This window comes from Hypanus sabinus, chromosome 16 (genome assembly GCF_030144855.1).
Source record: "Hypanus sabinus isolate sHypSab1 chromosome 16, sHypSab1.hap1, whole genome shotgun sequence".
Taxonomy (NCBI): domain Eukaryota; kingdom Metazoa; phylum Chordata; class Chondrichthyes; order Myliobatiformes; family Dasyatidae; genus Hypanus; species Hypanus sabinus.
In genome coordinates, this window is record NC_082721.1 from 34,006,965 (window position 1) to 34,033,976 (window position 27,012).

At 40.9% G+C, this 27,012-nt stretch overlaps 1 protein-coding gene across 1 annotated transcript in view; it reads right to left on the reverse strand.

The window, feature by feature from the left end:
- LOC132406207 (phospholipid-transporting ATPase ABCA1-like) overlaps positions 1 to 27,012 on the reverse strand; it is a 186,715-nt gene that overhangs the window by 126,282 nt on the left and 33,421 nt on the right. Inside the window, exons 2-5 of the mRNA XM_059991533.1 lie at positions 26,551 to 26,655; positions 22,708 to 22,801; positions 19,604 to 19,745; positions 17,340 to 17,467 (exon numbers count right to left, since the gene is read on the reverse strand). Coding sequence (XP_059847516.1) covers positions 17,340 to 17,467; positions 19,604 to 19,745; positions 22,708 to 22,801; positions 26,551 to 26,616 — 430 coding nt within the window. The 5' untranslated portion in view covers positions 26,617 to 26,655. The remainder of the gene's footprint in view (positions 1 to 17,339; positions 17,468 to 19,603; positions 19,746 to 22,707; positions 22,802 to 26,550; positions 26,656 to 27,012) is intronic.

Sequence of the window (27,012 nt, forward strand, 5' to 3'; positions counted from 1 at the left end):
ATTTTTTGTTGTTGAAGGTTTTCATTCCAAATCAAATAGCCTGACTGACCTAACTGAGTTACAAGGAATAGATGGTTTTCTGTAGACACAGCAGCTCAGCAAGGGAAATGGAGAAATGTACACATTTAGATTAGATTTCAGCATTCATAATTGAGTTCAAAGTACAACTGGGTACATGACACATTGTTTAGTTCCCACCCTCTATTCAGCATCTTGTATCTTAAAGTACATTCTCTGCACTTGACCCTAGTCAGTATAACCAGAATCTTTCCAGAGTTCCCACATAACTGCCCATTACTATGGAGTTCACATGGACTGTACCAGCTGTGGTGCACCTTGCACTTCAAAGCCAGCCAACTTCCACTCACTTTCCAGGTTTACGCTAGGAAATATGTTGCGTTCTTGCACATGCACACTGTGTGTGACAAGGATCAGTTGATTCTGCAATTATAAACACTGAAAAATGAATTTTATAATAGTTAATATTACCTCAACAAACATCTGGAGACACTAATGTTGCAAGAATGCAACAAACAGTGAGAGCTGTCAGAGAAGCAGACAAGTAATAGTCTGACATAATTATATTTTCAGAAAAATACCAGAAACCAGCATGGCAGACTTTGCCACTCCATCACCTGTAAGGGAGAGATATCCCCACTCAGGAGTTAGTAGAATAATGTTAATACAGGCAAGGTGAAGTGAATCTAGGGGTACTCAATGTCAACTCAAAATCCCACGAAGCTATGTCCATCGTTAAATATGGACAAGAAAACCCCTAATTATCATATACCATTCTCTCTCATCCAATGAATTTTGCTTCCTCCTCATTGAACAATGGTTGGAAGATGCATTGAGAGTAACATGGTCAGAAAATAGCTGCTGAGTAGGTGACTTCTATGGTCATTTATCAAGACTGGATTAAAAGCATCATCACTAACAATGCAGGCAGACAAAGTCCTGAAGGACACAACTGCCAAACTGGGACATCAGGTGGAGAATAAACCACCATAAAGTATAAACCTTCTCCATCTCATCCTCACCAACCTATCTGATGCAAATGGATCTGACCATTACAGCAATCATGGAAGTGACCATCACAAAGCCACATCTTCATATTGAGGGCACCCTCCAGGTTGTACAACAGTATTATTCTGCTAGACAGGATAAATCTAAAATTAACCCTGCATTCATTAAGTGTAATGCTATCTCTACCGTCATGAGCTGACCCACCAGACCAGGGGACCAGACCTGATTTAATAAGAAATAAAAAAGAGATCCACCTGCACCTGAGAGCAGCAGCAGGTGGATCTAAAAAAATGAGCCAACATGACAGAGCTGCAAGATAAAATAATGTGCATGTTATACAGTAAAAGGAACAAACCACAGACAGAGCTAAAAATGCCACAACTGAAGGACCAATAGACAATAGACAATAGGTGCAGGAGTAGGCCATTCGGCCCTTCTAGCCAGCACCCCCATTCACTGTGATCATGGCTGATCATACACAATCAGTACCCCGTTCCTGCCCTCTCCCCATATCCCTTGACCCCGCTATCTATAAGAGCTCTATCTAACTCCCTCTTGTATGCATCCAGAGACTTGGCCTCCACTGCCTTCTGGGGCAGAGCATTCCATATATCCACCACTCTCTGGGTGGAAAAAGTTTTTCTGCATCTCTGTTCTAAATGGCCTATCCCTTATTCTTAAACTGTGGCCTCTAGTTCTGGACTCACCCATCAGCGGGAACATGCTTCCTGCCTCCAGTGTGTCCAATCCCTTAATAATCTTATATGTTTCAATCAGATCCCCTCTCATCCTTCTAAATTCCAGTGTATACAAGCCCAGTCGCTCCAATCTTTCAACATATGACAGTCCTGCCATTCCGGGAATTAACCTTGTGAACCTACGCTGCACTCCCTCAATAGCAAGAATGTCCTTCCTCAAATTTGGAGACCAAAACTGCACACAATACTCCAGGTGTGGTCTCACCAGGGCCCTGTACAGCTGCAGAAGGACCTCTTTACTCCTATACTCAATTCCTCTTGTTATAAAAGCCAGCATGCCATTAGCTTTCTTCACTGCCTGCTGTACCTGCATCCTTGCTTTCATTGACTGATGTACAAGAACATCTAGATCTCGTTGTACTTCCCCTTTTCCTAACTTGAAGTCAGCATTCAGTAGTACAGCAACACCTAGTCATCCAGTGATGGTGGACAACTCAAATAAATTGGTAAATTGGTTTATTATGGTCACATGTACTGAGGTACAGTGGAAAAAAAAACTTTGTTTGGTAAGCCATCCCATGCAGATCATTTCATTACAACACTACATTGAGGCCAGACAAGGGAAAACAGTAAAAGATCGCAGAATAAAGTGTTAAAGTTACGGATAAAGTTTGGTGCAGGCAGACAATAAGGCCGAAAGTTATAACACAGCAGATTGTGAGGTCAAAGTCCATCCGATCAAACTACAGGATCAATTAACAGTCTTATAACAGTGAGACAGACGCTGCCCTTGAGCCCTTGCTGTATGTGCTTTCAGGATTTTGTATCTTCTACCTGATGGCAGGAGAGAGGAGTGGGAATGTCCAGGATGGGTGAGGTCTTTGATTATATTGGCTACATTTAGTGGCAGCAAGAAATGTAGTCTACAGATGGAAGACTGTTTTCATCACATGCTTCACAACTCTAAACTTTCATGCAGTCTTGGGCAGAGCAGCTGACATATGAAACCATGATGCATCTAGACAGATGCACCATAGAAAGCATCCTAGAAAAATTGGTTGGGTCAAAGGGAACATGAGAAAATTCTTTTAGTCTTCTGAGAAAGTAGAGGTGCTGGTGTGCTTTCTTAGCCATGGCTTGAGCAGGCCATCTTCACTCTGAGGTTGCAGGTGAGAACCCAAGAGGAGGCTGAATTTCTAACCATATTTACTCTGATCTGCCAAGCCTTAAATTAATTCTGTTCATTCACATGATAAAGGAAGAATGAGAGGACTGGATACAGCATAGTCCATGGGAGAGACAACATCTCAGGTACGGACTGAATACCTGAAGTCCTGTCACACCTCTAATCAAGCTATTCCAGTAGTTACATCACCAGCATCTACTCAATGATAACGGAAAACTGCTGAGGTGCATCCTGATCTTGTAAAGCAGGCTTTGTCCAAGTTTGCTAATTATCACTATTCTCAATGATCAGCAAGGCGATGAAGGGCACCGTTGATAGGGCTTTCAGGTTTCACTTACTTACCAATAATCTGCTTACTGATGCTTGGTTTGGGCTTCATCAGAGATAGTTAGCTTCAGTACTTTTGAAGGCTTAATCGAAACATCAACTAATGTTATGATTTGCCATGATGCAGTGAATGACTATAGTTTACATGAAGGCAGCATTGACAGTGTGGGTTCAAGGAGCCAAAGGGGAAAGCATTCTGCTGAGTGGAGTCATATCTCACAAAAAGGAGGATTGTCCTAGTCATTGGAGGTCAGTTAATTCAGCCCCAGGACATCACTCTGGGACAGGGACCCCAAACTTCTTTATGCTATGGACCCCTCACTATTAACTGAAGGGTCTGTGGACTCCAGGTTGGGAACCACTAGCTCTAGGAGATTCTTAGTATAGTCTCCAAGGCCCAACAATCTTCAGCTACTTCATAATATTAGAAGTGGAAATATTTTCTGGTAATTATATACTACCTAAATACATATGCAAGTCTTTTCAAAATGAAGTAGTCCATTCTTACACAGAACAAAACCTGGAGAATATTTTAGAATGGGCCGATAAATGACAAGGAAACATGCATCAGGCAATGATCATCTTGCACAAAAGGTCTAAACACCCGGTGTTTATATTCAATGGCACCACAGTCATCAAGACTCCATCATCATTATAGTGAAGATTACCTCTGACTAGAAACTAAACTGGACCAGCTATATAAATAGTATGGCAATGAGATATGGGATTTCCTAATATACCACAACTTTATGATAGACCACTCTCCATTATTTGGATGAAAACACAATATACCTAAACTCAAGAAGTTGGACACTACCTAGAACAAAGCAACCTGCTTGAATTAGCACTCCATCCACCACCCTAAACTTTCATTCCTTCCATTTTGGATCTACTATGCATCATGTACAAATGCTTTGCAGTTATCTGATTTGGCTACTGCAAAAAAAAAAACAAAACAACACCACCTCCAAGGAATTAAAACAGCAGCTTCATGGGAATGATTTTTGTCAACAAGGTTTGTTTTTGCAGAGAGGTGGCTTCCAGGATATGGAAAGCAATCCAGGGTTTTGATCATCAGGCTGGGTAGCGGGAATGGGAGTGGGACATAAAATGGTATTTAGACACAGGAACAAATATAGAAGACCTTTGCTTTCCCATGTGCTTTGGTGCACAAGCAACAGATCAGATCAAACCTTTGGAGTGCTACCATGTATTGTTGTGAATGATAGTCAACAATTAAATAGCTAACAGTAGGAGGCGGCTCCAAGAACAATCCCACCCTTAATCACAGCAGTGCCATGCAACTGCTAGAAGTTAAAATATTTGCAACCATATTTAGGAAGAAGTGTCCAAGAGGTGATTCATCTTTGCTTCCACGTGAAATTCTCTCCATCACAGAGGTCAGTCTTCAGCCATTTCAGTTCATGCCATGCAATATCAAGAAATGGCTGAGAACTCTGGATACAGTAAGGTAGGCAGTAGCATTCTATCGGCATTACTGTAGTCCTGCACTCCAGAACTACTGGAACAGCTTGGCTACAGGTGCATATAAAGTTCCATTGTTGCCAATTAGTGAATAATGTAGAAAGTTGCCCAGATATGGCTATTTATTGCCCAATCAATATACTCTCAATGATCAAAGTGTTGGACGGTACCTACAGTGTTGTCAAACACTATTCAGCAATGATCTGCTTATCACTGCTCTATTGGCAACTTTCCAGGACTACTCAAATTTCAGAGCCTGAACCAAACATTGAAAGCTGAATTCCATACACAAGATCTATAGGACTGCATTTCATATCAAGGCATTATTGGACTGACCATGGACTCAAGGAGCCCTGATAAAACTGACATCCATGGATAGCAAAAAGAAAAGTACTCCAATGGTTAGTCATACCTTACACAATGGAAGGCTTTTGTAGTCACTTGACGACAATCATTCTAGCCCACACACATCAATGTAGGAGTTCCTTAGAATAGTGCCCAGGTCACCATAATCCTTATCTGCTTCAAAGACCTTCCTTCCAACAAGGTTAGAAGTAAGCCCAATTAGTAATGATTGCAAAAGTTGAATTCCACTCAAAGCTGGTCAGCAAATAAAGCAGCACTCTCCTGTCTGTACCAAGACGTTAACAACATTCTAGTGTAGGCTGAAAAATAGCAGCCATCTGCCAGGCAATGACCGTTTGCAACAAGACAGCCTCGCCATGACATTACCATGACTGTATCCCCACCATCATCAATATCTCCTCCTCATTGATAATCGACACAGGTACACCTCAAAGGTGAATACTTAGTCCTCTGCTTATGTTTCTGTACACTCAATACCATGTAACTAGGCACAGCTCAAATCCCATCAAATTATTTGCCAATGACACCACTGCTGTTGGCAGAATTTCAGATGGTGACAAAAGGATACAGGGGTGACACAGATTGGCTGGTTAAGTGGTGTTACTGCAACAACATTGCATTCAACATCTGCAAGACAAAGAAACTGATTATGGACTTCAGGAAGGGGAAGTTGTAAGAATACACCAGCCCTCATTGAAGAGCCAACAGTAGAAGGTGTGAGCAACTTCATGTTCTGGGATGTCAATATCTTACAGCAGGGGCTCCCAACCTTTTTTTTATGACATGGACCAATACCATTAACCAAGGAGACCATTGACTCCAGGTAGGAAGCTCTTGTCTTAGAAGATCTACCCTGGGCTCAACAATGCAAACCAAGAAGAAGATATGCCAGCAGCTAAACTTCATTAGGAGTTTGAAAAGATTTAGTATGTCACCAAAGACTAACAAATTTCTGCAGATGGAGAGTGTATAGCTTTCTGACTGGTTGCGCCACATGCTATGGGGCCTCCAATGGACAGGATCGAAAGAGGCTGCAGAGGTCTGTAGACTCAGTCGTCTTCATCATGGACATAATCCTTCACTCATCATCAACAAAGGCCATAAGACCATAAAACATAGGAGCAGAAGTAGGCAATTTAGCCCATTGAGTCTGCTCCACTATTCCATCATGGTTGATGTATTATCCCTCTCAACCCCATTTGCCTGTCTTCACCCTATAACATTTGACATCCTTACTAATTAAGAACCTATCAACCTCTTCCTTAATGACTTAAATATACTTAATGACTTGGCCTCCACAGCCATCTGTGGCAATAAATTCCACAGATTCACCACTCCCAGGTTAAAGAAATTCCTCTTTCTCAGTCCTCAAGGGATGTCCTTCTATTCTGCAGCTAGACTCTCCAATTATAGGAAATACCCTGGCCACATGAACTCTACCTAGGCCTTTTAATATTTGATAGGTTTCAATGAGATCTCTCCCCATTCTTCTAATCTTCTGTACCTCTGATTTCTAAACTTGATCCTTGTTTAGAAAAATAGTCTACACCTTTATTTCTTCTACCAAAGTGCATGACCATATACTGTGTTCCATCTGTTACTTTTTTGCCCATTCCCCTCATCTGTGCAAGTCAGGAGTTCTGAACCTGGGGTCCACAAGTCCCTTGCTTTATGGAACAAAATGCTGAGAATCCCTGGTCTAAATCCTTCTGCAGATTCCCTGCCCTTCTACCTATCTTTGTGTCATCCACAAACTTGGCCATCAATCACAGTGCCTTGTCCATCATTTAAGGAAATGATCTCTTCTCATTACTGCCATCTGGGAGGAGGTTCAGGAGCTTGAAGACCCACACTCAACTTTTTAGGAATAGCTTCTTTCTCTCTAATATCAGGTTTCTGAACAGTGCTGAACACTACCTTGCTATTCCTCTTTTGATCTATTTATTATTATTTTTTGTAACGAAGTAATTTTTGTCTAGTAGAGTACTGATGCCACAAAACAACATATACCACAATGTACAGCATGTCAGAGATAATAAACCTGATCTCCTTATCCAGAAGGAGACTGGGGGGCAAAGGGCAGGGTGGAAAGCATCATTAACTGGTTACTGTGGACCAATCACACAAATGCTGTGGCTGTCAGAGAGGATAGGAAGATGAATGCCTTGTGATGATTCGCTCCCCTCATTATACTACAAAACTTTTCTATCATCTAAAAAACACAAGTCAACAGTGTGATAAGATAGCCTCCACTTGCAGATGACAGAGCTCAATACCATTCAGGAGGAAGCATGCCACTTGATTCATGAGTGCATCATGGCAATAATGCAAGCCATCTACAAAATGCACTGTTAGTTACCTGCCCAGGATACCCCCATAATACCTCTCCCACCCAGGAGGAGGGCACTACCACCTGCAAGTTCCCCTCAAGGACACACACCATCTGTCGGTCTCGAGAGACCATGGATCTGCGCCTGGAGTTTCCAGGGCGCAGGCCTGGGCAGGGTTGTATGAGAGACTGGCTGCAAGCTGCAGGCCTTCCCCTCTCCATGCCACCGATGTTGTCCAAGGGAAGGGCACTAGGACCCATGCAGCTTGGCACCGGTGACGTCGCCTTGCTCAAGGACACAAACACGCTGCCTCAGCTGAGGCTCAAACCAGTGACCTTCAGGTTACTAGTCTGATGCCTTGCCCACTAGGCCACGCGCCAACACACCATTCTAATGTGGAAATATATCACCAGTACTTCCTCATCACAGGTTCCAAATCCTGAAACACTCTGCTCAACAGCACTGCGACAGTACCTTCACCAGAAGGACTGCAATAGTACAAGGAAGCTCATCACTACCTTCCAAAGGACAATAAACCCTTTGATTCCAAAACATGAAATAACAGGAGGAAAACAGGGTTTACAACATAGTTCTCAGACTCCAAACACACACACAAACACAAATACATACATAGTTTACAGTGATTGTAATTCTGGAGGACAGAGCATGAAAGATTATACAGTACAATTGTTCATTTGTCCTGTACAAACTAGTTTGATGGAAGCAAGGAAGATTAAAGAGGCATTTGGTCCAATGACAACCTTGTTGACCCCTGTCTATATTGTGATTAATTTCATGGTAAGCCAGTTGTTTAGAACTTCAGATTGCATGTCATTGTACAGCAGCCAAGTTTGAAAACCTTCCTCCACAACCCTTCTCAGTTAAAGGAGACTGAAGTCTTTAGAGTTCAGAAAAAGGCAAAGTGGTGCTCCTCACTACATTTTTCTTGCAGTTGCCACATAGTATTAATTATACACATTGTAGCTTTAAATAGAAAGGATCAGCAATATTGCATATAGGTACAGAAAAAAAAACATGCAAAAGCACAGGTTACACCATGCTTAATTACAGGACCAACTATACCTACAACTCATTACACCAACCCTATAGTAATTACTGTTTACTTCAGTGTTGCGAGGTTATGGATTCAAGTTTTGCTCGAGCGACAACTCAAAAATCGAGGTTGATTCATGAATATACTATTGACAGATTTGCACTACCAGAAGTTTAGTTTTTGTTAAGAATAAAATACAAAGTGTTAACTTGCAATTTTGCTTGCTCTCTTTGGGTGAATACAAAATAAAGTCCTATGGCACTAATTCAAAGACAAAGATGACTCCTGGTGTCCTGACCAAGTTTTATCGTACAATCAATATAAATAGTAAAAAAAAGTTACCTGTTTATTATACTGCTGTATACGCGAGCTTGAATGCACAAAATTATTATCACATCTCTTGCATTTTAGCTGTGATTACACTTAACTACTCCACTGACAATTAATAAATTTGCAACAACAAGAGTCTGAAAATAAACTTTTCTTTTTCAATTACACCCTTGCACAAATCTCAATAAGTGAAACATTCAGATAAAGTTGTCAAAGCATCACCAAAACTGTGGGAGATAACTTCAAAAGCAAAAGAGTGATGTATTTGGGAACAGCACCTACAGAGGAACAGAGCAGGCCAAGCAGTACCTACTGAGGAAAATAGATGTTAACTGTACAGTTCTCTCCATATCACTGCTTGACTCAGAGTTCCTCCAGCACTTTGTGCATTGCTCCAGATCTCACCATCTGCAGTCAGTCATCGAGAACTTGGGAATATTTGTGCCTCAACACCAAAAGACACTAATCTCATTAGTCACCCCTCCACACCATGGGCCCATGCAAGAAGTAATTCATTTTGCAGATATTTAGCTTTGATTTGGATACTCTCTGACCACTGTGTACATGACAACTATGCCTGATCACCATTCAACTCAGTAGTGGTCACCGGAAAGTTTGGAAAAATTGGGGATTCTATTTACATCCATTCCACAGATGATGCAATCTATCCAAATTCACTTATGAATTACAACCAATTGGATAAGAAAACTGAAGACAACAACACAATAACACTCTTACACTTGATCCCGCATGTTGTTGATGCAAGCACCCTCCTTGAGATTTGGAGCACATAATCCAGCCTGGCAATCTAAAACAGTACCGAGGGAATGCTGTCTCGCAAGATAAATATCTTCCGTGTGTGTGATTAAAGCAAGGCCCATTCTTTGTGAAGTAGATGCAAAATATTCCTTGGCTCTATTAATACAGACAATGCCCTGGCCAACATCCTTCCTTAATTAACACTACCAAAAAACACTAATTTACTTTGTACCTATTTACAGCACCTGATGTGAAAGTTTCCCTACATCAAAGAAGAATACATTACAAAAGTTCTTAACTTGTTGCTAAATCCCTAGGACGGGGGTCGGCAACCTGCGGCTCCCGAGCCATTTGTGGCTCTTTCACCTCTGTGCTGCGGCTCCCTGTGGCTTTGGGAAATAATTGGTCAGTATTTAATTAAAATGTATTTTATGTTAGTTTGTTAGCTTTTGAAATGTAATTCTAAATTTGAAGATTATGGTGATCTTGTACGATCTAAGTGTGGCGACACATTTCCTCACAATTAGCCAGCATTCCGGCTAAGGGAGATAGCCTACGGGGGTTTGTGAGTACGCGTCTTTTGCAGCATCTGCGTCCATGGGGGCTGGGTTGAGGGAGGCTTAAAAGCAAGGCTGTTTAGTTCGAATAAAGTTACCTTTGACTGCAGTCTTTATTTTAGCGCTGCGTGTAGCGCTACACCGCTACAACGTGTTTTTTATCGCTATTAATATACATCACCACTGCCAATGCCTGACACCCGCCAGTGCGCGCTTTCTTTTAATTCTTCGATCCAAGGTAGGCTACCTATGTAGTAACCTTCAACCCAACGTCTTTTTTTCGGAGTTCAAAATGTTTTTGTTGCATGCAGAAATGTAATTTCGTTTTCTCTGCAGGAGTTCATCAATTTCAAAAATGCAACACATTATAGTTTGTTTATACATAGCATAAAGGCAAAAAAAACCCGTTGTATGCAGTGTTATTTCATTTTGTGGCTCCCAGTGTTTTCTTTTCTGTGGGAAATGGGTCCATATTGGCTCTTTTAGTGGTAAACGTTGCCGACCCCTGCCCTAGGACAAGATCACAATAGGCATAAAACAAATGCTTGCTCTTTTTCTTGATTTTGTGAAAGGCTACATTAGAGACCAGTGTATGGAATTCATCCACCAAATGTATATTGATCTATATATGCAGGTTGTTACTATTAATAGACTCTGGTAAAATTTGCTTTCTTCAATCTGGTAAACTAAGAGTCAACAGTCAAGTCACCTCAACCAAACTATAATTCAGTTCAATCTTGCATCAAATGTTTTAGAGTCAGAGTAGTACAGCACAGAAATAGGCCCTTCAGCCCATCTAGTTCATGCTGAAACCATTTAAATTGTCTATTCCCATCATCCTGCACTGGGACCATAGCCCTCCATATCCCTACTTTCCACATACCTGCCCAAATTTCTCTTAAACGTTGAAATCAAGCTCAGATGCACCACTTGTGCTGGCAGCTCATTCCACACTCTCACCACCCTCTGAGTGAAGAAGTTTCCACTCATGTTCCCTTTAAACACCTTATCAATCACCCCTAACCCGTGGCCTCTGGTTGTAGTCCCACCCAACTTCAATGGAAAATGCCTGCTTTCATTTATCATATCTATACCCCTCAACTGTGTACCTCTATCAAATCTCCTCTCAATCTTCTACGTTCTAAACAATGCAATCCTAACCTATTCAATCTTTCCTTATAACTCAGGTCCTCCAGAGCTGGCAACATCCAATAATTTCTCTCTGTACTCCTTGAACCTTGTTTACATCCTTCCTGTAGGTAGGTGATCAAAACTGTACACAATGCTCTAATTTAGGCTGCATTACCGCCTTATACAACTTTAACACAACCTCCCATCTTCTGTACTAAATACATTGATTGATGAAGGCCAATAAGCTCTCTTTATGACCCTAACAACCTGTGATGCCATTTTCAAAGAATCAGAGATCTGTTTGTTCTACCTCAGCCCTCAGTGCCCTACCGAAGGTCTTACTGTGTAATACCTACCCTGGTTGGTCCTACCGAAGTGCTATCCTCCTGTCACTGAGAATGTTTTAAATATCTCTGCTAGGGATATTTGCACTTGCCTCACATAGGGTCCGAGGGAACAACTTGTCAGGCCCTGGTGATTTACCCACCTAATCAGACAGGGTAGCAAACACCTCCTCCTGTGTAATCTGGGCAGGGTCCATGAAGTTGAAGCTGCTTTGCTTCACTTCTACAGACTCTGCATCTGTCTCCCGAGTAAATGCAAGTTCAAAGAATTAATTTAAGATCTTCCTCATATGTTTTGGCTCCACACATGGATTATCATTCCGGCTTTACAGAGGACCAATTTTGCCTCTTGTAACCTTTTTGCTCTAAGCACATCTGTCAAATCCTTCAGGATTCTCCTTCACCTCATCTTCTAGAGCAACTTTATGCCTTCTTTTAGCCTTCCTGTTCTCTTGCATTTCTTGTACTCCATAAGCACCTCATCTGTTCCTACTTGCCTATGCCTGCTATGCCCCTCTTTTTTCTCTGAACCAGGGCCTCAAAAATCTCTAGAAAACTGAGGTTCCCTATTTGTTATGTTTACCTTTTATTCTGATAGGCACATACAAGCTTTGCACTCTCAAAATTTCGTTTAAGGTGGCCTCCACCTTCCAAGTACACCTTTTCCAGAAAACAGCCAGTCCCAATCCACACTTGCCAGATCCTTTCTGATACTACCAACACTGGCCTTTTTCCAATTTAGAATCTCAACCCATTCTTTCTGCCTATTTACTTTGAAACCAATGGCATGGTGGTTACTGGATGCAAAGTGCTCCCCTACACAAACTTCTGTCACCCGCCCTGCCCTCATAGCAGATCCAGTATTGCACACTCTCTCATTGGAACTTCCATGTACTGATGAAGGAAACTTTCCTGAACACATCTGACAAACTATCCCATCTAGTCATTTTACAATATGGATTTCCAGTCAACATGTGGAAACTATTACAGGCTTATGCTTCTTGCAACAGTCTGCGATCTTTTTACAAATCTGTTCCTCCAAATCCCTAGGACTGGTGTGTGGTCTGTAATATAGCCCCATTAACATGGTGATGCCTTTCTTGTTTCTCAGCTCGACTCATAACGCCTCACTTGTCAAGTTCTCCAGTCTGTCCTGGCGCAGCACTGCTATGACATTTTCCCTGACTAATAATGCTACCCCTCGTCCTTTAATCTCTCTCACTCTGCCACATCTAAAACAACGGAATTTCAGAATATTGAGCTGCCAGTCCTGCCCCTCCTGCAACTGAAGTCTCCCCAATGGCTACAATACCATAATTCCAGGTGTTGATCCATGCCCTGAAGTAAAATGATATAAGCACAGTAAGAGATCACTGAACCCAAGTTAACCATCTGCAAGAGCAAACAGGTAAGACCCCTTCAAATGCACTACTACTCCAGCAACTGATGGCTCCATTGCAGGTAGAACTGATATTTATCCTTTCAAATATTTAGCAGCACAATTGGGCCAAAAATGTTTTTAGTTGTTTGTTATTCTTTTATGTTTTTTGAAGATTGCTGGCACAGATCACTGGTCTGTTAGCCCACGTACTTCAAATTTTACTTCAAAGCAATTCATTATTCATTATCCCTTTAATGAGGTATTTTTAATGTTTTGAAATACTAAGGCCCTGTATAAATAAGACTATAAGCTACAATTTGACCTGCACACAGGCCTACAGAGATGAGACCATCAAATGATACAGTTTGACATTTTAAACAGGGCTTTGTTGGATGATTTGAAAAATGACATCATTATCCTCATAGAACATAAAACGCGGGCCAATAAACTGAAAATGCAGCATTCTATTATTGATTTCTAATTTTCATGGATTGGGTCCAGCTCGGTAAATATGGACATCATTTTCACAGTGACTTAGCTAAACATCAGCACACAATTACTTTCCATTAGAGCACATTCTCTAAAATCAAGAATCAGAAGAAGTCATTTCTCAAAAAGTGGATTAGCAGGAAGCAATAAGACTTGAAAACTTGCACAGTGAATGCCAAACTTGAATTTTACAGAGCTGTAGATTGTGGAGTTAGATACTTGAGAAAGTATAACACACTAATAGAGCAGAATCCATGAGGGTATGAAGGGTGGGTGGAAAATCACTGACACACTCGTAGGGCACGGCCGCTAAGCTTAAGGCAAATGAATCCACAAGAGTGTCTTGGACCTAGATGAAAATCAGTAGATCTCACTTTCATGGACTTTACAACCATAATATCAATATTATTTATCCTTTATTAGCCTTCTTTTTTGTATTTGCACAGTTTTTCTTCTTTTGCACACTGATTGCCTGACCTTGTGCGCTGTTTTCCAGCTTTTCCCCCATTGTATTTCTGTGTACCCACTGAAAATGATGTCAGCGAGGCTGCAGGCTCATTTTGTGGGGCTTTGAGGTTTACATTGCATGTGTTCCTGGATTCTGGTTACTTGCAAGAAAATGAATCTCAAGGTAACAATACAGACTTCGATAATAAATTTACTTTGGACTTCGAACTTTCAGATTTACTGACAAAATGCAAATGGCCAAAGCTTGTAGAAATACTTCGACATTGTAATGTGTTGGAAGCATGAGTTTAGACTTCACTTAACTTTAAAAAGTGTCAGAGTCAGGGTTGTAAAAAGATAGCCCATTGAGTCCAAGCAGATCATCTCAGAAAACAAGGGAGACCTAGTTCAGAGGAACATTTATCATCAGATAAAGTGAGAACTTGTTATTGAGCTCATGCAGGTAAACTGATGATTTCATGAATCCCAACGTGGCAATCTCACTAAGTGCTTTTAATTGTAACCCTATCTAGACAACATTAGAAATTTGGCCAGAATTTCTTACATTTCTTCCGTTCTTTTTAAGTCAGAACTGGAATGTAAAAATCCACCTTTGAGTACATCTCTATTTCTGTACCAAGTTTATTAAGGCACAATAAAATTAACCTGTCATCCAGATATCAGGATGACAAAAGGACAGATACAATTCAGTGGCCACTTCGTTAGGTGCAACTGCTCATTAATGTAAATATCTAATCAGCCAATCATGTGGCAGCAACTCATTGCATAAAAGCATGCAACTAGAGGGACATCCATTTAGAATAGAGAAGAGGAGGAATTTCTTAAACCAGAGGGTGTTGACTCTATGGAATTCATTTCCACTGATGACTGTGATTAAGAGTGATTACAACAGTGGTGTGCAGAAGAACATCTCTGAACACACAACACACCGAAGCTCAATGTAGATAGGCTACAGCAGCAGAAGACCATGAACATACACTCAGTGACCACATTATTATGTACAGGAGATACCTAATATAAAGTGGCAACTTAGTAGTTGTACTTTGGGCCTATTGAGCGATCTTGCACTTTGCTGTCTGAGGGAGTCTGGTGAGGCTTGGAGACAAAGCATGAGCCCATAATTGACTCCATTACTTTTTTCCAACTGAGGCGTTGAGGGTGCGAGCCTACGATCGATTCCATTGTTTCTCTTCCATTGAGGCATCGAGGGTACGAGCCCTTGATTATCTCTATTGCTTTTCTCTGATTGAGGTGCCAAGAAAGCGAGCCCCTGATTGACTTTATTGCTTCTCTCTGATTGAGGCTCCGAGCAAAGCTGAAGTCGATGAGATTGAGAATGGAGGACGAGTGCATGTTTGTTTGGCGCCGTCTGCCTGGTAGCTGCTGTCGTAGGAAAGTGCAGGAGTCTTGGGATCCACATTGCCAGGATTGATTGGCGAGGCCGTGGATTCATTCTGGGGGACTTTGAGCCTGTGTCCTTGGATTCTGCTTACTGATTTTTGTTCTGTTGTTTTTGAGTGGTTTCATCAGAGCGATCGGTGTAGTCTGGGCCATTTTGGCAAAGGAAGGCCCTGCAGCGCTGATGTGAACTAAACCAAATATGACTGGACTCCCGGTTTGATTTTCTACGTGTTGTTCACTCGCTTTTTGCCGTTTGCATAATTCATTCCTTTTTTCGCACTTTGGGTGTTCTTGGATGCTTTCTTGAACAGGTTCCATGGTGATTCTTTATTTCGTGGCTGCCTGCAGGAGGACGAATCTCAGAGCTGTATTTCATATGCATACTTCGATAATAAATGCACTTTGAATCTTTGAAATTTTACAGGACCTGAAAAGTGTGTGGCACATTTTTGTGATATGCATACAGTACTATGAATATTTAGAATGATAATTGAAAAATTTGATTTTATTTATTAATTGAAGGGTATAATGAAATATAGTATAAAGAAAATCTTTCACATTTCATTAACTTTCTCTAGCCGTGTCCAACTCCTGCTGCATGACAACGAAGACTGTGTGTGGGAGCATTTCAGTTACCGCGCAGCCACGTACTAGTGCAGCATAGGGGGAACAGTGGTTCTCATCTCCTCAGACGCTGTTAACTTGCTGAGCAATTCTGGCATTCGTCACTTTAGATTTCCATTCAGAGGTTTCAACTCTATTTAAAAACTGGTGTTGGTGCTACTGAAGAGATTGAGTGTCTGATTTAATCAACAGACCATTGGATTAATTCTACCCTTTTCCTCCATTTTTCCAATTAAAATGGTGAAACAGTCATTGTGTAGATAGCAAGTGTTTTCAGACAAGTACACAGTACAGTATCATACAATACAGGCCCTTCGGTCCATGAAATTGTGCTGACCCTTTAACAGACAGCAAGACCAATCTAGCCATTCTTTCCCACATAGCCCTCTACTTTACTTTCATCCATTTGCCTACCTAAAAATCTCTTAAACGTCCCTGACATATCTGCCTCTGCCGCCCCTCTGGCAACACCTACCAGTCCCCGGGTACAAGAAAAACTACCTCTGACCAATCTTTTCTCCCAGCGCCTCGAAGTTATACTCTGCCACCTGTATTAGATATTTTAGCCCTGGCAGGAGAAAAACAGAAGTCTGACTATCCACTTAATCTGTGCTTCTTATCTTGTACACCTCAATCAAGCCACCTCTCAAGGGACTTAATATATTCAAGCATGGAGGAGAGGCTCAAGTCTAAAAACTGCTCCTCAATCCTCTTGAGGATCAGCCATCTGTAGCTGACACTGACACTTTCAACACTTCCCATGTTGTAAGTGTTTACATCTTCTTTCAAACAAAGTAAGAATGAGGACCCTTAGGATCAACCAGGGCCTGGTTTTGGATAAGAGATTCTGCAAGATGTATGGTGGTCAGTGTCATGTGTGACACTAATGAGCCCAGAGGATCAAAGAGACTTAATCTTGTTCAATTCCATACACTCTTAATTTATTACTACATTGTGAAGCACTTATTTTTCCTGGTGCGCTCAATAATGGTCCTCCCTAAGACAACTTTGTCTGATTTTCATCCCAATTCTCTGAAAGGAGAGTTGCACAAGGTATGATGTGGTTGATACCAATATCCCATTAAGTGCACAAGGGTGAATTGTGCTCATAAGAGACCAGTTGAAGGTCTCAACAGGAGAAATCCTATCAAAAACAGTTGCAACGGATTTCCATTAACGGAAAAAAGTGCAGTTAAATGTAGTGCTGTGAATCCAAATTCCTAGGTTAGTATTCCTTAATTGATGTTTGCAATTTACTATTAAGGCAAAAGTCCATGATGTAACTTTGAAGCTTCTTCTAACAGTCTTGAATAAAGAATGCATGGGGCCCACTGAGGAATAACTTAAATGTTTCTGCATTACTTCAGATGCTGAAACCCATACCTGACAAAGGACGGATGTTATCAACCAGTTTTCTCAATGTGCTCATGAATTCATGGAAGCTCTGTAGAATGTGTTCCTTGTTGGCATGATGCAGTACCTTCTGGGCATCAGAGAACAACCGAGAAACACTGTCGAAAGACAGAAGTATATCTATTAATAAGTGGTCTACAGTAGATGTAAAGTTGCCAAAGGTACTGATTATAAAATGGTCTCTCTCCTCAGATATGCAAGGGAAACCAACCAATTGTTAAGTGCAACTCTTCTCCTGTGACAGAGCTGACTGTTGGAATGTGTAGAATATTTAGTTATCTTATTCTAGTTCCCATTCATGTGTGAAATAGAACAATGAATATCAACCTGCTAATTGAACACATTTAAGAACAACAGAAATCTTGGAAAATATGTACAAAGAAGGTGCTCATGGACAAAAACACTCTTTCACGCCTTGCAGGTGTATGAACATCCACCTTGGAGCCCCAGTATTCCCACTTTGTGATTTATTAACTTAGCAATAATGAAACCCAAGGTATCTCTGCTCCATATGGTAAAGCATGGAAATACTCCACAAGGGGTCTTATTTTAGTGGCATTTGTCCAAAGGACAAGAAAACCTTCAGTTCTGGCCAACTTCATAAGTATTCCTGCTGTTGCTGTTCGCAGCTCACATTGTTAACAGAATTTGTGGGCGGAGAGGATCAAGAGAGGGCCCATAACAGTGGGGGTAGGGGAGTGGCATTGAGGGGTACAGAGAAGCAAAGGACAGCACTGACAAGTGATGCCAACACCCAGCTTACCAGATCTTGAAATGAATATTGTTAAAGCAAGATTGGAAGAGAGAAGATGGGAGAGTCCTAGTTTTCTATACAGCTGGTTTCCATTCCAACAATGGCTGAAATCTTACCTACAAGTTATGGACAAGCAGACCAAAAGATCTACTGTTTAAATAGATCATACAAGCTATATACAAATCATCTGGCTAGAAAAATCATCATCACAGAAACACATTGGTTGTTAAGTGGTTCCACAATTTCCACCTCCACTGTTATATCTAGAAGCTAACTTTACATATTAATAACACTATTAATTCAGTTTCTGGCCTCACTTTATAAAGATAATAACCAAGACTTTTTTTTCTTTTTTTCATTTTTTTCTGATTTGCTTACACGATAACTCCTTTTTAGGTCACAAGTCTAAGTGGGGGGTTGTAATTAGCCTTAAGTCCCTTACACTAAATGTGCAACACGGCCTTACTTCGTCTTAAGAGTTAAAAATGCACAGCAAGGAAACCACATCACCACTGACCGCTGAGCACCAATCTGCACTAAATCCATCTCATAGGTCCATACACTTCCATGTACAAGTAATTCAAGAACCCATCCAGAGACTTTAAGAATTTTTCAGTTAACCAGTTCCAATCATTTCTTTAAGCACTGTACTCCAGGCAGTTGCCACTCTCTGGATGAAAAAGGTCCCCCTCTGATTCACCTCATCTTTATCCTAAATCTGTGTCTTTTTTTTTTCCGTCTACCTCTGATAAAGGGAGAAGTTTTCTGATGCCTACAACTTCTAGACTCAATTTTATCTACCTCAGCTATGTCCCTTCTTAATCTCCTCTGCTCCAGGTAGAACACACTAGGCTTCTCTGGTCTCTCATAACCGAATCATTCCACTCCAAGAAACCTCCTGGTAAATCTCCCCTGTACTCTCTGTAGCATAATTGCAGCCTTCTACAGTATAGAGTCCAGAACTGCTCTGACCTCATCATTACACTTGGATACCTCTTCAAAAATTCTATCAGCTTGGTCAAACACAACAAAGCCACATTGGTTGCCTCTGATTAGACCCAGTTGACCATCTCCAATTAGACTCAGTTGTTCTAAGCAATCATTTGGTCTTGTGTTATACAATTCTTCTGAAATTTGGTTCTGATAAAGTAGATCCTAACTAAAGAAGTTAATTTCCACTAAAGTTAATAGAAATATATTTTCAGAGGGGAAATATAAGTATTAAGTTAGTCCAGTCTTTTCACACAATTCAGACCTTAATAATGGAAATCTCTTTTCTTTTCTGCTTCCAACTGATGGAATGTGCAACTGGACAAAGTGCTCCAAAGTAAGTTTATTGAAAGACTTGCTTGATTTGATCATGACTTCCTTCAACATGTATTGCACTGATTTGTGTGAGTTGGCACTTGACAAATCCTATCCTGCATGGGTTGGATATAGATACTTCTTTGGTGAAACAGGAGATATTAACACCTCTTACATGGATTGGTTGAAATTCCCCACAACTCCTGGAGTTTCTCCTGGTGTAGCATATTGGAAGCAAGGATTGTTAACGTTACAGATGATTCCTTGTATCCACGGCAGTGTCCCTGCTGATGGTAGTGCTTTGTTTGGAAAATGACCTATCAAGAGAAACAGGCAAACTGTGAACCCAAATGAAAGCCTAACCCTCCTACTCAGTCATAAGGATATCAAGTTTTCTAGTTTTGTCAGGCATTGTTAATTAAGTCAGGTGTAAGTAAACAGCAATTAACATCTAACTTTAAAAGAGACTGTGACTACAGCACTTCATGTTTCTATGATTTTAGCAAGCTTAACTGATGATATGCAATCTACTGCCATCAAAAATTAACTCTGAAATAGAGTAAATATTTTATGTTTGCAAGCACACTGCTGACAGGAACAAGAATACAATTTTATTCCCTGCACCTGAAGGCAGAACTTCCATTTGATAAAACTGCTGCAGTATAGAAGGTGACCAGTCAGCCCACTGAATCAGCACCCGTCTTGAACCTATCCATGGCGCCACGTTTCCATGATGTTTTCTTCATTGTCCTGAAAACGTCCTTCAGATTATTTCAGAAGTTCCTGTTGATTTTTTTCATATTTCATACAGGCAATGAGAATGCAGACAACTAAAATTGTTTTGTGTAAGCACTTTTCTCAGTTCCCACAGTACCTTTTGCCCAAGATATGATTATCAGTCTCTCTGTATCTGAACCTTCCACTAATGGGAAATCTGCCTACCATCACTACCAACCCTCTACATGCCCTATCTAAACCAGTCCTGATTATGTACAAATCCTTCAAATCACTTCATAGTCTGCTCTAAGGAGAGTAACCACAGCTTCTTGAGCCTGGAGCTATAATCTCATAAGTTACTTGCAGACATTGCAGCCAAACACTAATCAAAATTGCAAAAACACCACTTCCCACACCAAATATCCTGTGATAATTTTTGTCAAAAAATAAAATCAGGTCAAACATATACCTTCAGCTAGAATAATGATACATGCGGCCAATACAACACAACAACAGATTCCTTTTAAGTTTTGGATAGCGGTGAGTGAAGATGTTCTATTGGAATAAAAGTCAGCAAAGAAAAAAAAACTTAGACTGCTTCGAAGGAAGCCCAATAAGCCAAGAGTGATACTTGCCCTCAGGCATTCTGTATTCCAGAGTCCTCTTGCTCTGTAACATCTTATGGCATTGGTCCCATTTTTATAGACAGCAGTTTTTCATGTGATTGTACTCTGGCAATCAAGTTTCACTGGCAGCTCACGCCAGCTTCACTTTGAAAAGTGAATATTAATATTGTACACAATATATCCACTGAACAGAGGATATTATGCATTCATAAAACCATAGAACATTACAGCACAGAAACAGGCCTTTTGGCCCTTCTTGGCTGTGCCAAACCATTTTTCTGCCTAGTCCCACTGACCTGCACCTGGGCCATATCCCTCCATACCCCTCTCATCCATGCACTTGTCCAAGTTTTTCTTAAATGTCAAAAGTGAGCCCGCATTCACCTCTTCATCTGGCAGCTCATTCCACACTCCCACCACTCTCTGCGTGAAGAAGTCCCTCCCCATGTTCCCTTTAAACTTTTCCCCCTTCACCCTTAACCTATGACCTTTGGTTTTTTTTCCTCCCCTAACCTCAGTGGAAAAAGCCTGCTTGCATTCACTCTATCTATACCCATCATAATTTTATACACCTCTATCAAATCACCCCTCATTCTCCTACGCTCCAGGGAATAAAGTCCTAACCTGTTCAACCTTTCTCTGTAACTCAGTTTCTCAAGTCCCGGCAACATCCTTGTAAACCTTCTCTGCACTCTTTCATCCTTATTAATATCCTTCCTGTAATTAGGTGACCAAAACTGCACACAATACTCCAAATTCAGTCTCACCAATACCTTATACAACCTCACCATAACATTCCAACTCTTGTACTCAATATTTTGATTTATAAAGGCCAATGTACCAAAGTTCTCTTTATGACCCTATCCATCTGTGACACCACTTTTAGGGAATTATGTTTCTGTACTCCCAGATCCCTCTGCTCTGCTGTGCTCCTCAGTATCCTACCATTTACCTTGTATGTTCTACCTTGGTTTGACCTTCCGAAGTGCAATACCTCACACTTGTCCGCATCACAGCAAGTCTCCAAATGCTTATTGATATATAATGTACATATACATGCACATGTCTGTCCATATATATTAGCTGCCATTAGCCCGCATGTATTTAATGAAAGTGATGTGAATAATTTTAAAGATTGTACATCCTAGCAGCAGATCCAACACCAATGGTCAAGCACGTACCAAGATGGGATTGGTATTCTATTAATACTGCTATCATCTTGCAAGTGCATTTATAGTAGTTTGGTTTAGGAAAGCTACAAGATATTAAAAAAAGCAAAGAAAAACAACAAGAGAAAATTTGCAGATGCTGGAAATCCAAGCAAAATGCACAAATTACTGGAGGAACTCAACAGGCCAGGCAGCATCTAGAGTACAGCCACCATTTCGGGCCAAGACCCTTCATCAGGACTGGGGGGGAGAAAATGAGGAGTCAGAGTAAGAAAGTGGGGTGGAAGCAAAGAAAGAATGGTTTAGGCAGCAAACTATGATGTAGTAGTTTCCTGGAGTCCAATGGAGAACTTTTGACAGAAGTGGCTAACATCCCTCTCTCCTTCCAATAGGAGGGAGCATGATGGCGAGAAGGTGGAAAGTACAGGAAGCTCCAAAATTTGTTTTTGCTCATCTTGATATGCAAACTAGTCTCACTTCCCAACAGAACTCACTCCCCCTATTACGAGGTAACCACCTCATCGACAATCAAAATCAAAACTCAGGTGTTAAGAATGAAAACTTGTACATTCCCAGAGGCCACCGTGTATGTGTGGAATCTGTATCCAAGTGAAAGTTAAAATCTGCAGAACTTCATTAAGAGTCTGAGTCTTCAGCAGTGGAGAGGGAACTGTGAGGTATGAATGGGTGTAGCCTGGGGGGGGGGGGGGGGAGGGTTGGGGTGGAGGGGATAAATCATTCTCACAAAGCAGCGGCATATTACTTACATTCATGTTGCTCAAACGGTGGGTGGGACTGGCGTACTGAGATTAAGATAAAGAAGAGGAAGAGAGGCCATAATAGCTCAATAACCAGTTGAATCTGCAAAACAAATAGTGCCGAAAGTTTTGAACGTTAACACACATTTCAATACTGGCTGCATACACAACATTCTATATCACACAAAAATCATCTTTGTCAAGCCCAGCACCAGCAATGATCAGTTTGGCAGCAGAACACAGTCACAGCAAACATCATGGATAGATAGCTAATGGTATGAATATATTTAAATCAGTCGCTACTGAAATGAAGGAATTTCACAGCCAATTTGTTTAATGAACTCTGACAAACTGTTACATTATAATGACCAAATCTCCTGCTTAGTGCCTCTGGACCTATACACACTGGAGTTTAAAAGAATGAAGCAGGATCTCATTGAAACATGTTGTACACTGAAAGACCTACATTGAGTAGACGTGGAGAGAATATTTCCTATAGTGGGGGAGTCTAGGGCCAGGGGGCCCAGCCTCAGAATACAACACAGATGAGAAAAAATTTCCTTAGCCAGAGGGAGGAATACACTGCCACAGATTACAGTGGAGAACAACTCATTGGGTATATTTAAAGTAGGAGGTTGATAGGTTCTTGATTAGTAAGGCCGTCAAATGTTACGGGGAGGAAGCAAGAGAATGGAGTTGAGAGGCATAATAAAATCAGCCACGACGGAAAGGTGGAGCAAAATGGCCTAATTCTGCTCCTATGTTAAATGGTCTTAATTACAGGTGCTGATTTGAAGTTAATATTGGCCAGGACACTCCAGATTTAGCTGTGATGGCAAACTCTGGTTAGCATCACAGATTAAAAAAAAATCAGCCAGTAGGACAAAATCTATTGTAACCATTCCTCGGGAGAGAGATGAAATTGACTGTTGCTGCTTTTGGAGTGATTCCTGGGAAATACTGCCCTATACTATAGACATTAAAACATTACATGACCACCGTCCATTCTCTATTAGCCCCTGGTGATCGGAATCAGCAGGCAGAATCATATAATGTAATCTAAAGAGCAGATTGTGGGTAGAGAAGACTGTCATACTGAAACCACAGTCCTATCATTTCTATAAATAACATCATTTGAAGGGAAAACAAGCTAAGTACTGAGAGATGCCTCTGTTGTTCATGCGCACATTTTGTACACCAGTCTCTACATCCAAATAAACTCCAACATTTAAGCTTGAAATTTCTGATCAGAGGCATTTTAAATGTTATTAGTGCCATGGACTTCAACAGCATAAAAACACGTTTTCAGTAAAGTATATTCATGATAGCAGTGTATTATAATATTGCAAATGGGCACAAATTAGGACAGAACTCTCTGTAATTCGGCACTAACTGGTGATCTCATTCAGAAGATACTTGTGCTCTTCCCAGGTTGGCACTGCAGAACATTAATGCTGTGAGAATATTGTACACTATATCTGGCCAAGTTAGACCTGGCAGAGACCGAGCTTGTGGCAGATATCTGGTGTAATAAAATGGAAATAACTTCATTCACAACAATAACATCTGTTTTTCTTTAAAACAAATAAAATCTAATATACTTGAGAGGGGAAAATCTGCTTTAACTTTACAAGACTGCAATATAAGTAACAGTTCTAGGAAACACTTTAGCATTACAGTTACTACAAATTCCTCTTTGACAGTCTTTCCTCATTTATGGTTACAGAGTGCATTAGTTTACAAGATAAAAACACTTGCTTGAGTTATTATTGCAACAAATGTCACACCACTCCTTACCTCCTTACTTAAAAGCATTTCTGCTCCATACGGAAATGTAGACTGCTGACATTGCACTGAACCAGGAAGCTTCCAAGTTAGAATCAAATTCACATGGCTCCTGGGCTAGGACTGAGAAAGTTCAAACCAAATGCCTCCTGCCCTACTCCCTTTACACTTATGATTGTGAGGCTAAGGACAACTTTGATGTCATACCTTTGCCGACAACACCAGTGTCATAAGTGGAATCAAAGGTGGCGACGGATCAGCATCTAGGATGGAGATTGAAAGTCTGGCTGAATGGTGCCACATCAACAACCTTTCACTCAATGTCAGCAAACTCAAAGAGGTTATTATTGAGTACAGCAAGAAACCGGAAGTCCATGACCCAGTCCTCATCAGGGGATTAGAGGTAGAGACGGTCAGCAACTTTAAATTCCTCGGTGTTAACATTTCATAGGATCGGTACTGAGTCTGGCACGCAAGTGCCACAGCAAAGAAAGTACGGCAGCACTTCTACATTCTTAGGAGCTTGCAAAGATTTGGCATGCCATCTAAAACTTGACAAACTTCCATAGAAGCACTGTGGAGAGCGTACTGACTGGATGTGTCAAAGCCTGTTATTGAGAAACAATACCCTTGAACAGAGAAGCCTACAAAAAGTAGGAGATACAGCCCAGTGCATCATGGGTAAAGCGTCCCTACCATCGAGCACATCTATAAGGAGTGCTATCGCAGGAAAACAGTATTCATCATCGAGAACCCAAGCATCCAGGCCATGCTCTCTTCTTACTGCTGCCATCGGGAAGGTGGTACAGGAGTCTCTGAAACCACATCACTAAGTTCTGAAACACTCATTACCCCTCAACGATCAGGCTCAACCAAGAAGAGGAGATAACTTCACTCAATATCACTCACCCCAAAACTGAACTGTTTCCACATGCTATGGACTCACTATCTCATGCTTTTGATATTAATTGCTCATTTATTTATTATTATTTTCTCTTTTTGTACTTGCACAGTTTGTTGTTTTTGCATAATGACTGTGTCTTGTTATGTGCAGTTTTTCATCAATTCTATTGTGTTTCTTTGCATTTACAGTGAATGCCTGCAAGAAAATCAAACACAGGGTAATATATTGTGACATTTATGTTCTTTGGTAATAAATTTACTCTGAACTTTGAAATGAAATGAAACGGCGAGGAAGATTGAAACATCGAGGTGAACGTGGAGGGGGTCAGTGATGACTCCCAGAGACAGTCAGCAGCCAGATCAGAACGTTCATCCCCAGATCGGTGTTCATTATTTACGGAAGGACCGAGTTCGTGCAGCTGCTCTCCTCGGATGCAGACGAAAAGACGTTTTCCACATTCTGAGATTTATTTGAATATTGGACTGTACTTTATATTGGTTTCCTTCAGTTTCTTTGGTGTTTCCTTTCTTGTGAACGATTGGGGGTGGGTGAATTGTTAATTTTTTTTGTGTGTGGGGGGGGCATTTGGGTGTTTGGTGCTACTGCCGCAGTTCTTTTCTGCAAGTGAGGGGGTCAGGGATTGTTACGTGGCTGTGTTTTGTTGTGGGCGAGGAGAGGATGTTAGGATCTGTGAGTTTTGTTTTTTTCTTTGGGAGGGTGGATTGATGTCTTTTCTTTCGTCAACACTAATGGTCTTTCTTAACCTAATGGCTATCTGGAGAAGACAAATGTCAAGAGTTGTATTGTAGTTTGACAATAAAATGAAGTTTTGATTCTTATGCAGTTGGGAAGCAAAGTATCTGTATATAGAAAACAAGAAATGATAGGATTACTCCTTATTACCACAATAGTCTAGCCTATCAAATGATGAGTATTTCAGTGAAATACCACTGAACTGGCAGGATACATGGATCTGTTCGTTAATAACGAGTTGGCAATCAAAGGCGGCAAAACAATCACGAAAACATTTGGTAAAAGCGTTCACCAAGCTAGCATTTAATGAAACACATCTTACTATGACTTAGTACTTTAAATACAAGCATTAGTTGTTTTAAAACAATACACAGCAAAACCCAAATCAGCTTACTGAATATGAAACTCACAGTTTGCCGTTTCCGATAAGTGAAATTCTTCCAGAGGAGAAGTCTGAGCTGTACCCAGTAGCTCATGTTGGTCCCTAAAATTGTGCATTAGAAAGCAAAGTTGACCTGTGTTGAAAAGAGACAAAGACCATTTAGTACAAACCATGACACATATGAACACCACATGCTGGAAAACATGGTTGACCTGAAGTACAGTGACATTTAATTTTCACTGTTCGATTTCATTCCTCTCAAGGATATGGATCCCTGTAGCAGCACAGAATTTTATGTTCCTATTCTACAGATTCTGATTAGTTCTGACATTTGGCTCCATGGCCATTTGTTCTTTTGATATTATGGCTCACCCAGAGTCATTTAGAATCTTTTCCCGGAGGTTGCTTACCTAGTAGTCAAAGTTCAGTGTGGCAAGCCATCAACAATGGGCAGCAATGTAACCCAACTAATTTCTGTTCGCAACTTAGG